Here is a 14,898-nt window from a genome sequence, read left to right as displayed (position 1 = left end):
GTAAGGGCAGCACAAAGGATCCTGAGGGGTAAAGAAAAGCTCAGGCTTTTTGGGATCTACTGCAGAAATTGTCTCCTGAGGAAAACACCTTCAAACCTGGTGTCCCTTTCTGCCAGGTCTCACGGTGGTGACTCGCTCTCCTGACAGCAACAACGTCACCAGCAGCGCTGTCGGAACAGCTCTACCCAAGTTTGCCATTCGGGGCATGCTCAAGACATTTGGCCTTCATGGGGTTGTTCTGGATGTGGATTCAGTGAGTAAAGACACATTGGGAGGGCTTTTCATGGGTCAGCATCACACAGCTGGGAGCACAGACCGCTCAGGATGCTGGGTTGGGGCTCTCTTGGAAGGAAAAATGTGGTTGCAATTATCGTGTTATTGACAGTGCTGGGTTTGGTGTTGCAGGTGAATGAACTGGTGCAAGTAGAGACCTACCTGCGGAGTGAGGGAGTCCTGGTGAGGTACTGGTATCCCATTGACATGTTGGAAAGGCCACCTGCAGGATACAGGAGGACTGCAACCAACGGATTGGTCACCCTGGATAACACCAACATCCAAATTCACAGGTGAAAAAAGAAATGTGGTTACAAGGCACTTCATTACCTGAATTTGAATTACCTGAAGAGCATTTCTTGTAGTTCAGTTACCTGCTACAGCTTCTTTTTAAGCAGTACAAACTTCATGGTTGGATTTAATGTTAAGGAATTAATTGAATTAATGTTTGTGTTCCCTAGGGAGCTGTTGAGGAGTGAAGCTGCCCTGGCCAAGCTCTACTGTCGCATGGCTCTGCTCAATATTTTTGCTCCCAAATCTCCCCACATGTTCACTCGGCTGTTCCACATTCCTGCCATCCGGGATATCACCCTGGAGCACCTGCAGCTGCTCTCCAACCAGCTTCTTGCACCACCTCTTCCTGGTAAACACTTGGTTTTGTCACGGCTCTTTTTGGTACAGTATTTTTCTGGGGACAAAAAAATGAATGAATTTGGTATGTCTTTATTAGCTGGTTAATAATGGTGGTATTTGAGAATGTCTCGATGGACTCCTGACCTCAATGATAGGTTCCAAACTCAAATTCTTGCTCATGATCTAATTAAAAGTGTTCAGGAGAGGTCAGAGCCTAAGATCCTAAGAGCCTAAGATCCTAAGAGTCCTAAGATCCCACCCAGTGTGTTCCTGTCCCTTTGTCACCAGTGATCTTCTGTTTATTGGGGGCACTGGGAGCATCCATGTGGGACAACCCCAAGGAACTGAGACCACTTCAAAGTCCCTGGGTAGTAAAGCTAAATGCCAGTTGGGTCTCAGAGTTTTCAAAATGGAGCTGTTCTTCATTCACAACGTGGTTTGTCCTTTTCCCACGGGACTCCCAGCTGTGGGTAGAGAATGTTTGTGCTGAATCATGGAACAGAAGCTTTGCCTCATTCAAGTGAGTGTTGACAAAGACAGTGATCGTGACAAAGCCCTTCTGCATGCAGAGAAACGTGTGTCACATGGCTGGAGTATAAGGAGGAAGTAGGAAGTGCTAAATATAGGTTATTAATAATAGAAAGTGATTATTTACCCTTGGAAAGAGTCCTTTTCCCTCTTTCAATTCCTTTGGAACTTGGCTGCCTCTAACAGATGCCGCCTTGGAAAGGATCCTCTTGCAGAGTACAGCACTACTTTGCATGGCTTTAAGAATAGTTTTGCAAGCTTTAATTTAGTTTTTCCTCTTTAAAATTTATCTAATTCAAGTCCTGCTAATACATCCAATTCCCAAACTGGCATTTTGGTGAATTGCCCACTCCTTTGAGGTCTGCTCTTTGGTTTTCCTTGACTTCTCCTGGGAGCTGCACGATGACAGCCACGAGGTGTCGGGGCTTGAGAGCCACTTGGGGCTGCCCAAAAATGATCTGGTTGCTCTGTGGGGAAACCCTGAGAACAGATAAAGCTGCTTTTCCCTCTGGTCACTCATCCTCATTGTACTTCAGCAATGGATCGATGTGTTCCTGCCTTCCCAGGGGAACAGAGCCAGGGTGATCCCACAGCTCCGTGTTGGCCCTCGCCAGGGCCTGGGCTGAGGCTGGTGAGGGGCACAGCTGGCACTGAGAGGCCATCCCAGCCACAAGGCTGGGCCTGGGTGGATCCTTTCTCCTGCTGACTTTTAGGCAAGGAGTTTTCCACTTGAAAACAGAGGTTGGGAATCTTCCAGGTGTTCTACACCTTTTGTTTCCCAGGCTACATAAACATTTGGAGCGATCTCCAAATTTGTGCTGTTCTCCTTGTTATTCCAGATGGAACCATCAGCTCAAGCTCCATTCTCCTGGCCCAGTCCCTGCAGCACTGCATCCATTCCCAGACCTGTGCTGCCACAGACCTCTTCTACCAGGGCAATTCCCAGGCCATCAGGGAGTGGCTCACTGTGGCCATTACTCGGACGCTGCATCAGGGAGAGGAGAGTCTGTTGGACCTCACCAAACAGATCTGCTCCTTTCTGCAGGTAAAACATTCACTCATGTTTTATGAGAGTGTTGGGTTCCCTTCTCAGGAGCCCTTGCTCTGTGTGTGATTGTAATTTCCGTGATGGTTCCCTCACAGGGAATTGTTTCTCTGGATGGATTCTATTATCCTGATTGCAGTGGGCACACTGAAAACACAAAGCAGTAGCAATGCTCTGGATTGAATTGAAATGAAGTGGCCTCCCACTGTGTCATAATTTACAATTAATTAAATACTTTGGCTATAGAGCAGTCTATAAATACAGAAGAGGGAGGAGGTTTGCTGCTGTTTGGGATCTTTCACGAGGAATTGTCCTGTTACAGGCGGCACCAGAACAGTTTCCCGCTGAAGAATTCCCAATTTCCGAATCCAAAGTCAACATGGATGTGAATTTTCCTGGGGCTGCCTTTGTGATCGTGTCCTGTAAGGAAAGTCAGTCTGGATTCCGAAAAGAGTGAGTCATGGAGAGGGGCAGAGCTGGGTCTGAGCCTGGCAGCCCCGGGGATGCAGTTACTGATTTTTTTGAGAGTTTTGTCTTCTCCGAGACTTGTTTTAAGCGGTGGCTGGGATGTTTTCCAGCCTGTTTGAGCCTAACCAAGCTGTGCTGCTGTTTCCCCAGCTCGTCCCTGTACAAGGCCCCCTGGGCTCGGGTGCTGGTCTATGGGCTGGGGCACAAGGTGAAGAGGAACGGGCAGCTGAACCTCATCGAGGCCGTGTGCTACCCCCGCGACGCCTCCCCCACCAACACCGGCCTCACGCCGCCCCCCACCACCAACCAGTACCCGGCTGTGATCACCCCCACGGACAGGGTGCACATCAAACTGGGTGAGCACAGCCTCAGCACGAGGGAAAAGCCTTCACTGTCCTCTCAGAGCTCGGACCAGTTTTATTATGGCTTCTGGAGCACCTTCCTGTGTGCTCACCAGTCCTAGCAGCGCTTAGGACAGGATTTTTGTACGAGGAATTCATTCTTAACCAAAAAAAGCCTGGTTTTATAAACACTGGCAACCATCTGATTCTCATTTTTATATTCCAGGAGTTCACCCAGCAGTGTTTGTATTCAAAACATTTTATTCAAAATATTCATTTCTGCAGTGTTGGTGCTGTTGGTGTTTGAGGAGCTGTTTCAGATGGAGAATAATTTTTTATGGCTTTTTTAGGTGTTTTTAGGACCCTCTTAGCCACAGAGTAATATATCTGCAGTGTAGCAATACTTAGGTCACCCCAGCTTCTCCAGCAAGAAAAATTATTAATATTCTTTTTACTCTTGCCCTAAGGGAGAGACAGTGGGATTTAGAGCAGTGAAGGTGACTGGGTGCAGTGAGTTCTTAAAACTTCCGCTTGGAGATCCTTAAGTTCTTCTGCTGATGTTGTTTTCAGTACCCATCAGACAGAAATAAATTAATTTGGGGCAAGTTCTGTATGTATATTTAGATATGTTCAGGCTCAAAATTGTTCTGTTTCTTTATGTGAATAAAATGTTCTCTGTGCATTTATAATTATAGATTATATCAATGTACCAATATAGAGAAACATTCCTATTTGTTTATTACAAGGTGCTGCAGAGAAAATTCTCACTTAACACAAGTTTAGCCTTGAAAATATCTTAAATATTACTGTTTTTACAGTAATATTGTTTTTATCAATGCTCAGAGTCATGATGAGGATTTTCTTGGACCTTTTTGCTTAGGAGTGTCTCCTCCTCCTGGAGCTGTGTTGGTCTTGCATTCCCTCCCCCTGGAATTTCCCCTGGCAATGGCATTCACAGAACAGCTCTTAACCTGGAAATTGGAAGATGGGGATGGAAAATCCGAAGATGAACTGGATACTATTCCTGCCTCAGTTCTCTTGCAAGTAGTGGAATTTTTAGGTGAGAATGGAGTATCTTCTTATTAATGAGCACTGATAATGTGCTGGCTCAGGTGGGGAGTTTAGGAAACAAAAATTACAGTTGAAATTTTCTGAGCTCTTCCACTATAAGGAAATTTTCTTGAAACTCCAGAAATTTTCTGTTGATTTGCAGTTCTTGGAATAACCTTCCTGTCTAAGTGCTGACACGACATTGCAATGAGCTTTTCTGGTGCTTTTTTTAATGGAGTTACTTTTGCAGCTGGTGTTGTAAAGCTGCTAAGAGTGAAACTGCTGACTGCCATGCCTTGCCTTCCTCACACAGGGAATTTCCTCTGGACAACTGACATGGCAGCGTGTGTGAAGGAATTGATCTTTCACCTCTTGGCCGAGCTGCTTCGCAAGATCCACAACCTGGAGCAGAAAAAGAATCCAGCAGGGTTGTCCTCATCCATTGCCCTGCAGCTGAACCCCTGCCTGGCCATGCTCATGGCCCTGCAGTCAGAGCTGCACAAGCTCTACGATGAGGAAACCCAGAACTGGGTGTCTGGGAATGCCTGTGGTGGCTCTGGGGTCGGAGTGGCCGACCAGGGAAGATTCTCCACGTACTTCCATGCCCTGATGGAAGTGTGCCTGGCTGTGGCAGAAGTCACCTTGCCCATCAACATGAGCGTGACAGCCAATGTGATCTCATCCACCAGCGCCCCAAATCTTAGTGACTCCTCCTCCTCCTCCTCATCTTCCCCAGGGCAGACACCACAGAGCCCGAGCTTGCTGTCCAAGAGGAAAAAAGTCAAAATGAAGCGGGAAAAAACCTCATCCTCGGGGAAAAGGGCTTCATCCAGGGCGGCCGAGACGGACGCGGCGCTCCTCAGCATCGGGGGCAGCAAGCCTGAGGACATGCTGTGGTTCCACAGAGCTCTGACCCTGCTGATAATCCTCAGGCACCTGACCAAGAAGGACCCCCAGGGGCTGGGTGTGACCAACGATGCCGTGGCCGATGCCTGCCAGGCCCTGGTGGGGCCCACGGCCCACAGCCGCCTGCTCGTCATCTCCGGCATCCCCACGCACCTGGAGGAGGCCACCGTCAGGAATGCCATCAGGAAGGCCTGCAATGCCCACGGGGGGGTCTTCAAGGATGAGATCTACATCCCTTTGCAGGAAGAGGATCCCAAAAAAACCAAGGACAAAGCAGAAGGAGGCGAGTGCAGGACGGAGCTGGAAAAGCCGACGGTTTCCAGCAGCGCCGACAGTTTGGACATCAGCAGCTCCAGCAGCGTCACGCCGGCCATGAGCGTCAGCGCCTCGGCATCCACGAGCCAGGCTTCCCTCTGCAGCTCCCAGGGCATATCCCGGACTGTCAGCGACATCTCAGTGGACCAGTTCCAAGCAGGGCTGGAGCTGGCCATCCCACCAGGATTGCTGGAACAGCCACACGTGGTGTCTAGCCAGGAGAGTTTGGATCTTTCCCACTGCAGCACCGGCAGCCTGGGCAGCCTGGGCAGCCTTGGGGAGCCGCTGGACAACGTGGAGACGGCGTCGGTGTCGGACGTGGGCTCCATGTACACGGTGACATCTCTGGACAATCAGCCGCTGCTGTCACGGCCCATCAAGGGCTTTGCTGTGGTGGAGGTAACAGAGAGGGGCCTCTGGAGCTGGGGTTTTCTGGGAGAATGGGATTGCACTCTAGGAACTGGCTCTTTCTCCATGGGTGCAGGGTCAATGTATGTCTAAGAATGCCATGTGAGTCCAGGGAGACTGGGAATTCTCAGCTTGGACAGGATGGCTGAGGAACACGGAATTCCCTGCTCCACATTCACAGTGTTGGGAACAATCCCTGTGTCTCAAAGGACAGAGGGGACCCAGTAGTGGAGTGACCCAGCAGCAATTGGAAAACAGAAGGAAGAAGGGAAGAAGTCTTGTGTGTTGCAGCTTGTAGAGCTTGTTGTCACAGGGTGCTGCTGAAGCCAAGACTGTGAATAAATTCCTAAGGGATTAAGTTCCTGGAGGATTGGTAGCTGTGGAGCACAGCAGCCACTGCAGCTTTCAGCTGAGGAAATCTTTAAACTGATTTGCAGAGGCTGGGAGAACACATCAGGGGGAAGATCAGTTCATTTCCTCTTTCATGTGCCTTTCTCCAAGGTTTGCTCTGGCCACTGCTGAGATGAATTTAGAGACTGGGGCCCTTTTGGTTTGACCCACAAGGCAATTATTTAATGTTTAATCAGTGGATTTTCACCTATTTTGAACCACCTATGGTTTCCTCTATAAAGCTACTTTAGGAGAGATGATAAATTTTGTTGCTGTCTGGTTCCAAATTAATTTCTAAAAGCATTGTGGGTGGTTGCCATCGGTGCTGCATCACTCCAGGTGTTCAGCTCTGCACAAGAACCTCCCTCTCTGCTGCTTCCACAAATTGCCTGCTGCAGATTTTATCAGGACCTTCCAAAAGCCCAGCCATTCCTGATAGCCTGGGAATGGAGAGGGATGTTTTTGTATAGTCTGGGATTGTATCAGTTCCCCTTTTAGAAGAAAAGCAGCTTACTCAGATGGAAACTCTGCAAGTTGCTATTCTTGAGCTGTTAATTGACATTAAGACATCATTGAAATACAGAATTAAATGTGTACAAAAAGCTGCCAGAGTGTTCACATGGAAACTATTCCAAGTCTGGAGCTGCTCTGACAGTGGTTATTCTAGGAATCAAAGGAAGTTACTGTTCCCCTTCCCAATCTGTGTGGCTGAGGCTTCAAGGCCTGTGCTAATTTTGATTTTTCTGAGTGGAGAACTGAGGCAGGGACAGCAGAATTATGAATAATGCCAGGTTACCTGGCTGACCCCTCAGCTCTTCCCTGCTGTTCCCAAGGGCTGTCTCCAGACTCACACATGGGATAGCTGGATCAGAGCTGTGCCTGATTAACTCCCAGCATGAGGATTTCAGTGGGCAGATGTTCTCAGAAAGGATCTTTTCTAGGCTGAACCTGAATTTTGGCATCAAATTATTGATGCAGCAGAGTGTTAGAAGAGAAACAATAATGATCATCTGGATGGGGAGGGGGAAAAAGCTTAAACCCCAAATTCCCATGAATGGAAGTGAATTTGTTTTCTCAGAATTGCTGTGAATTAATTTCAATGTTTGTACAGATAAGGTCAAGAGCTAAAATAGAGAAAATCCGAGCCAGCCTCTTCAACAGCAGTGACCTCATTGGCTTGTCCAGCCTGGATGGGGAGGATGAGCTCATGGAGATGTCAACTGAAGAAATTTTAACTGTTTCCACTGTAAATCAGAGTTTGTTTGACACCCAGGGGAGCCCAGCACTAGAGGATTATTTCAATGATAAGTCAATAAAAGGTAGGTGGTTTGATACGGGCAAATCTCACTTGTATTGGGCATTTTTGGGGATGAGCAGGGCTCAGATTCTCCTTTTCTGTATAAATCAGCGGTGACAACGAGCCAGGGAGAAATTCCAAAGCAAGTTTTATCCCTGCAGGAGCTATTTGCAAGCTGAACATTGCTCAGTTGTCCACCTAGCTAATCAAATAAATCATAAATAAATAAACAAACCGCTCCTCATCAACCCAAAAAACTACTGATTTAATTCTTTCGGGACTTCTTTTGAGAAAGTAGCCGCCGAAATAATTTTTGACTGCTTGGTTCAGTTGATAGGTGTTGGTGTCTGTGTGCACAGCGTAATTTTTATCCTGGTATGATAAATAATCTGCTTTTTTCATCCCCACTACTCCCACAAGTAGTAATTAGAGGATGTGGCCAGTTCTCTGTCTTTAATGGGGTGCAGAAGGAGCAGGTTTTTTACTGCAAAAGTGATTTCCCATCTCAAAGCAAGTGCCATGTAATAGAATATTTTATCTGAATGCAAAATGTATTTTCACATTTCCAATTCTAACCAATTCTCGTGGTATTTTGTACCAAATTGCTGTTGGTTTGGTTTTTTTTTTTCTTTTCATCAGGTGAAAAACTGGTGCCAGGTGCTCGGGAAGTTCTCACAGAGATCTTTAAAAGCTGCATCCATTCGGAACAAATGCTGAGCCTGACCCCAGCCAAGCCCATCAAGGTGGCTGACATTTACCTCAGCAAGGAGCAGATCAATTCCCAAACCCCTGGGAACCTCCTCCACGTCTTCTTCACCAATGTCCGCCCTCCCAAGAAGGTGCTGGAGGACCAGCTGACCCAGGTAGTGCTTTGCCAACTGTTCTCAGCCTCTTTTGGTGTCGCTTGAAAGCACTGGGTGACCATTCACTTTCTGTGTTGGAAGATTTTAAGGAAATACGGAGTTCCCAAGCCCAAATTTGACAAGAGCAAGTACAACAAGGCGGGCAAGGAGCAGCACCCGGTGAAGGTGGTGAGCACCAAACGCCCGGTCACCAAACCCCCCACCAAGGAGAAGTCCATGCTCAACAGTGTCAGGTGGGTGTCCTCAGCCTTGTGGCACTTGTGGAATGTTGGATTTCACTGTAGAAATGCAGGTTTTTATCCCCCCTCCCTCTGTGCTTCCGTGTGTTGGGATGGGGAAAGTGACTGTGACGTTATTGTCAGAACAGCTCAGATTGCTGGAAATTCTTCAGCAAAGTGGTTTTTTCCAGAGATTGGGGTGGAGTTGTTGGGATCTATTTATAGAACACTGGAATTGTGTTCATCATTATTCTATCCCAGTGCAGTTATTCCAAAATACGCATCAGGTTGGACAGGGTTTGGAGCGACCTATGGAAAGTGTCCCATGGCAAGGAGTGGGACTGGATGGGCTTTAGGATCCTTCCAACCCAAACAATTCTGGGATTCTCTGAACAGATGAAAGGAAACTTTTGATCCTAACACCTACTTTGTCCCTCAGCCGAACAGCCTTAAGTGAGAAGAAACCCACTGTAAAGCCCAAATCTCCTGAGAAGAGCAAACCTGAGGAGAAGGACCCTGAGAAGTCTCCCACAAAGAAACAGGAAGGTGGGAGCTGCAGGGAATTTTTTCTAGTTTTGCATCATAGAAAAGAAATATTTTTATTGACATGTTTAGATAACCTCACAATAGATTTGGTTTGTCTTTATTTCTAACAAGTCTAACTTAATTTTTTTTAAAATAGTGATTTAAAATTCTGCTTTTATTTGTGTGTCTGTGATTCTGGGCCCATCAGCATGAGAGCAAATAGTTCTTGCAGCTGTGTGTAGGACATGTCAATAAACCAGGCAGAGAATTCCCTAAAGGGTGTATTTCCAAGGCTTTGGTGTAGTGAGGGTTTGGGATATTATGGGGTTGAACCAGGTGGGTTTAAATTGTGCTTCTCAATTTATATTGGGAAATGCTTCAACCACAAGTGGAAAATTGGATAACGGAGATGATGGAGATACCTCAGAACTTGTGGAGGAGGGAGCACAGCCATGCCATGACAGGGGTTGTGCTCAGAGCTTTTCTCTAGTCAGGTGGAAGAGTGAACAGACACGAGTTTGGATTCCCCTCTTCCCTGTAGGAAGTGCCAGGTTAGCTCAGAAAAGGGGAATTTTCAGCATCCAGCCAAATAGGGATCCTTGATACCGGGTTAGAGGGAGCTACTCCAGAGGGCAGTGGGGGATTTGAGCCCCTTAGGGCAGTGAAAAAGGGCAGTGCCACTGACTGAGGTAAGCGTGACCAGCGTGTGATAGATAGAGCTCCCCAGGAAGGGATCCATGGTGGGATGGGAGAGCAGGAGGAAGCTGGCAGCAGCCACCTCCTGCTCCTGTGTGGGGTGAGAACTTCATGGCAAGTCATGAACTCTTTGCTGGTCTGTGGTTTGCCAGTTCCTGAGGAGAAGTACCTGACCCTGGATGGATTTCACCGGTTCGTGGTGGACCGCTCCAAGCAGGACATCCGCAGCGTGTGGAGAGCCATCCTCTCCTGTGGCTACGACCTGCACTTTGAGAGGTACAGCTTGCAAAGCTCTTTGAGAGGGTGATACTGATACTGTGCTCACTTCAAAAAACTTGATCCCAAGTGTTCCTAATCCAAGAAGCTTTAACACTTTCATCAGTGGCTGCAAGGCCTGTAGAGGAAATTGCTTATTTCCTCAAAATATGTTTTAAAAGTCACGTGCTGTCCAAATGCAGGTTCCTGACTTTCTGTGCACAGCATGGCCAACAAAATCAGATGCCACAGTGTCCTTTAGAGCTTCCAAACTGTATAATAAATTATCCCGAAGAGAACTGTAGCTCCATGTCTGTTTCTGGTTTCCTTCCCTAGCCAGTGCACTGTTTAGCTGGCAGGGTTGGTACTGAGTCAGAAATGCTGTAGAAGAGGGAACTGTTAAACTTCTTTTTATTATTGTAGAGGAAGAAACTCCCTTAAATGAATTCTCCTTATCTCCCTGTGTCAGGCCACAGGCTAATTGCCCCTTATCATCTCCAGAGGAGATAGGCACTAAGTGAGCTTAATAGGCTGTGCCTTTGTGCCTAATTACTTAATACCAGTGAAGGAATGGGGGTGATAAATCAGCTCTTGGCCTCACGCTGGGATTCTTGTCATGCTTAAGGAAAGGGGAGCGAAGAGCAGGGCACCAGCTTGTACTCCAGGTGTAGTCCTACTCCAGGTGTAGCTGCCCAGTGCACTGTGAGTGAGCAGCTCTGCCCCTGTCCCCTGCCAGGTGTGCCTGCATCGATGCCAGACACGCGCAGAAGGCATCGCGCAAGTGGAGCCTGGAGATGGACGTGGCCCTGGTGCAGTACATCAACCGCCTGTGCCGCCACCTGGCCATCACCCCTGCACGCCTGCACCCCCACGAGGTGTACCTGGATCCAGCTGATGCAGCAGATCCCAGGATTTCCCGTCTCTTGAGTATGTCTGGGTGGTTTGCACGGAGGCTTCTTTCAGGGCACGAGCTGGGGAGGGCTTCTGGATGTCCCCAGGTGGGGGGGACTTTCCTTTGGAGGCTCAGTGGGATGAGGGGAGTGCCGAGTCTGGCTTTTCTCTCTCTTTGGGTGTGCTTGGGCAAAGTCAGGGATGCACTGCAGCTGCTCCCTGCTCTCCACACAGAATTCCTAGCTCAGGCTGGAGCTGGAAATACCTGGTGAGTTCAGCTTGCAGGGGAAGGAAGACTGGATTTTCATTCTGGACTTAGGCAGATTTTAGTCACCTAAATCCTGTTCTAAGCACTTGAAGAGGAAAACTCAGTGATAGTGGAAGATTCTGGACTCACACCCAGAGACTGGAGATCCAGGGAGGAACCTCAGGGATCACGGCTGTTCCTACATCCTCAGTCCAGGGATCAGAGGGGCTGCTTTGGAAGGAGCTTGTGTGGCTTCTGGACCAAAGCTGCTGGGATTTGCAGGAGCTGGGGGATCTGTTCCTGCTTCTGACTGGGAGTTTCCCCCCGCAGATGTCCCCGTGGAGAGCCTGCGGCTGCGCTTTGCCCTGCTGCAGTCCCTCAACACCACGCTGGAGACGTTCTTCCTGCCGCTGGTGGAGCTGCGCCAGACCGAGATGTACGGGAACAGCATCGCTGCCTTACTGCAGGAGGCCAAAGGTCAGCTGGGCACTGCCCCCAGGGCACTGCTGCAGGGCACTTCTCTCTTGGTTTGCTTTTAAGGAGAGGGGGATTATCCTTGTGAGTAGCTCATGGACACTGTGACCACAGAGGGAGTTGTTCCCTCTTCGGTGTCTGTGGGTCTTCATCCTCTTGGGAGTATCCATAAATCAAAACTCTGACTTAGTCACAAGCAGATCGGGTGAAAGTCCCAGGACTTCGTTGTTGTAGCATTAGCAAGATCAAGAAAATACCTATAGTGCATCAGAGGATTTTTACAGCCTTCATTAGGCACCAAAACCCCCAAGATTTGGGTCATTACATTTCCCAGATTTGTTTTCTGAAGAAGATACAAAATTCACCAGGGATGTCACTGTGTGAAAGGAGGTTTTTGTATTGGCCCAGCTGGAAAAAAACACTCCTAAACCAGCGTGGGGGAGTGAGGAATGTTGAGAGATTTCTCTTCATGGAGATATGAGGTATTAAATGTATTTTTGGGGCAGTGTCACAGCCCTATTTTTTCACATCATTTCTTGCCTGTAGCTTTACTGTCAAAGCATCTCAGATTGCTGGAAACTATTTGGCAAAGTGTTCCTGTTTACAGAGATTGTGGTGGAGTTGCTGGGATCTATTTATAGAACATTGGAATTGTGTTCATCAGTGTTCTTATTCCAGAAAACATGAGGAACAAATAGATGGGACTTGGAGAAACCTGGATGATGGAAGGTGTTCCCTGCCCATGGCAGGGGGTGGAACTGGATGAGTGGAATCATAGAAACCATTCCATGATTCTATGAAGTATTTTTTTTTTTTTTTAAATTGGACTAGCCATGTGTCACCTACCTAATGAAGGGGAAATTTTTATTCTACCATTGTCCACTGGAGAATTTCAGGAATAAAATGGTGGGTAGATGAACTCTGCTGAAATGTGTTTGTTTCTTCAGGTTTAATCTTTTATGACACAAAAGTCACTGTCATGAACAGAGTGCTCAATGCCACTGTCCAAAGAACTGCTGACCACGCAGCTCCAGAAATCACCCTGGATCCCCTGGAAATCGTTGGAGGTACGGGAAGCACCGATCCTTTCCAAACCCCGTTTGCAACGAGTCAGAGCTGCTTTCCCCCAGCCCTGCTGCTGATCCATGATGCTGGAACTTGGTTTTTCCCTTTGTGTTGAACAGGGGAGATCCGTTCCTCCGAGAATTCCTACTTCTGCCAGGCTGCCCGGCAGCTGGGCTGCGTCCCCTCGTCCCAGCTCTGCGTCAAACTGGCCAGCGGGGGGGACCCCACCTACGCCTTCAACATCCGCTTCACCGGGGAGGAGGTGCACGGCACCAGTGAGTGGGGACAGGGGACAGGGAGTCTGCAGCACCAGGGAGTGGGGACAGGGGACAGGGAGTCACCAGCACCAGGGAGTGGGGACAGGGACAGCCTAGGTAACGTTAGGGAAATCCCCCAGGGACAGCCCAGCTTTTCACCGGGATGTGCCTCATGTAAACGCTAAGGAGCACAATTCTCTTGTGCATGGAAAAGAATGGAATCCCCCAGGATGTTGGCTCTCTTTGGGGTGCTGGTTCCTCAGTGTTTGCCCCAGGAGGAGGCTGGGTGTAACCCCGGGTGAGGGGATTCAGCTTTGCAGAGCTGTTCAGTGGGGTATTGAGGCAGATCCCAAAGAGCAGAGGGATCCCTGCTGTCCAGATCCATGTGGGCTGTGCTGGTTGTGGTCCTTGGTGGAGATCCATGGGGGAATAGGGAGTCAGCCCAGAACACACTTCTCCCATCACCAGCTCCTGTCACCTGCCTGAGGTGTAAGGGGAGTGAGCGTGCCCCCATCAGCTGAGCCATGAGCTCCATGGGGCCTTCTCCCAAGGGGAATTCCTGTCTTTCAAAGGGCTGTGGTGGCACTGACAGTGTTTATGAGGAGATAAATGTTCTGGCTGTGGCTCAGCATCTGTGCTGATCCCTGGAGCATCGCCTCCATTGTTGTAGGACAGCCCCATCCATCTCCTAATCCAGCACCAAATCCCATTTGCAGGCCAGCTGGTGGAACAAATATTCCTGCTGTTCTAGAGTGCTGGAAAGCAAAGCAGCACTTAGGAATTCAGCAGGGAACAAAGGAATATTGTCATTGTTTTCCCTCTCTCTTTTCCAGGTGGATCTTTCCGTCACTTCCTTTGGCAAGTGTGTAAAGAGCTCCAGAGCTCCTCCCTCTCCCTGCTCCTGCTGTGCCCCAGCTCTGCTGTCAATAAGAACAAGGTGTGAGATCCCAATGCCAAGAATGAGGGGGTTCTTCTCTTTCTGAATGCTGGGTTTGAACAGGAGTGGGACACATTTGGTCAGAGGTGCAGAGAGGCCTCAGATCCATGAAACCAAGCAGGTCCCACATCCTGGGAGAGCTGGAAGTGGGAGTTGGTGAATCCCGTGTTGCACCTCGTGTGCAACAGGTACTTGGAGAAGGAGCCCAGGCAGCAAAATGCAAAATGGAGCAGAATTAAAACTCCTGGGCAGAGTTCAGAGAGAGGAGGTTCAGCTGTCTGATTTAGAGGTTGTCTGTCCCAAACTGGTGAACTTCCAGGAATTTTTGTTCTGTGGCCTTACCCCAGGAATGTCACTAGGAAGTTCAGTCACGTTGCCAGGAGAATAAAATGCTCCATCCATGCTATTTAGAGTCTTACTTTGTGCAGTAGATGTTCTCTAGAAACAAGATAAAGCTGATGGTCCAGAGAATTCTCACTACCTGAGGTATCATTCCTTCCTGGGAATATTCTCAGAGTGGGAAACAGCTCCTTTTCCTCAGCTTAAGACCAACTGTGTAGCAAACCTGGCTCTGCAAATCCAGGCTAGAAACATCCCACAGCTGAAAAACTTGGATCTCAGACTGGTGTAACAACTGCAGAAAATCCTGTTAGTGCTGATCAACAGCTTGGCAAAATGGGAACCAACTTTTCTGGGGTTGATTTGATCAGGAGGTGCCAAGATAAGGTGATACCAGTGTGTAAAATACAGGGACTCCCTGCAGTGCTGGAGCAGATCCTCTGGTATCCAGCTGAACATCATCCTTCCTGTTCCAGT

The 14,898-nt window shown here is 48.5% G+C and overlaps 1 protein-coding gene across 1 annotated transcript in view; it reads left to right on the top strand.

Moving 5' to 3' along the window:
- The window catches only part of HECTD4 (HECT domain E3 ubiquitin protein ligase 4), a 66,854-nt gene that overhangs the window by 46,876 nt on the left and 5,080 nt on the right, over window positions 1-14,898 (top strand). The window contains exons 54-71 of the mRNA XM_039561307.1: window positions 117-253; window positions 406-566; window positions 735-916; window positions 2,274-2,479; window positions 2,802-2,932; window positions 3,098-3,303; window positions 4,169-4,348; window positions 4,652-5,958; window positions 7,469-7,676; window positions 8,294-8,517; window positions 8,599-8,750; window positions 9,175-9,281; window positions 10,109-10,232; window positions 10,948-11,138; window positions 11,680-11,826; window positions 12,771-12,890; window positions 13,008-13,163; window positions 13,979-14,082. Of these exons, the coding sequence (XP_039417241.1) occupies window positions 117-253; window positions 406-566; window positions 735-916; window positions 2,274-2,479; window positions 2,802-2,932; window positions 3,098-3,303; window positions 4,169-4,348; window positions 4,652-5,958; window positions 7,469-7,676; window positions 8,294-8,517; window positions 8,599-8,750; window positions 9,175-9,281; window positions 10,109-10,232; window positions 10,948-11,138; window positions 11,680-11,826; window positions 12,771-12,890; window positions 13,008-13,163; window positions 13,979-14,082 (4,043 nt within the window). The remainder of the gene's footprint in view (window positions 1-116; window positions 254-405; window positions 567-734; window positions 917-2,273; window positions 2,480-2,801; window positions 2,933-3,097; window positions 3,304-4,168; window positions 4,349-4,651; window positions 5,959-7,468; window positions 7,677-8,293; window positions 8,518-8,598; window positions 8,751-9,174; window positions 9,282-10,108; window positions 10,233-10,947; window positions 11,139-11,679; window positions 11,827-12,770; window positions 12,891-13,007; window positions 13,164-13,978; window positions 14,083-14,898) is intronic.

The sequence above is a fragment of the Corvus cornix genome, chromosome 15, assembly GCF_000738735.6.
Source record: "Corvus cornix cornix isolate S_Up_H32 chromosome 15, ASM73873v5, whole genome shotgun sequence".
Classification (NCBI taxonomy): domain Eukaryota; kingdom Metazoa; phylum Chordata; class Aves; order Passeriformes; family Corvidae; genus Corvus; species Corvus cornix.
The sequence above is the reverse complement of the archived record's forward strand: the minus strand, read 5'-3'. Positions and strand labels throughout refer to the sequence as shown.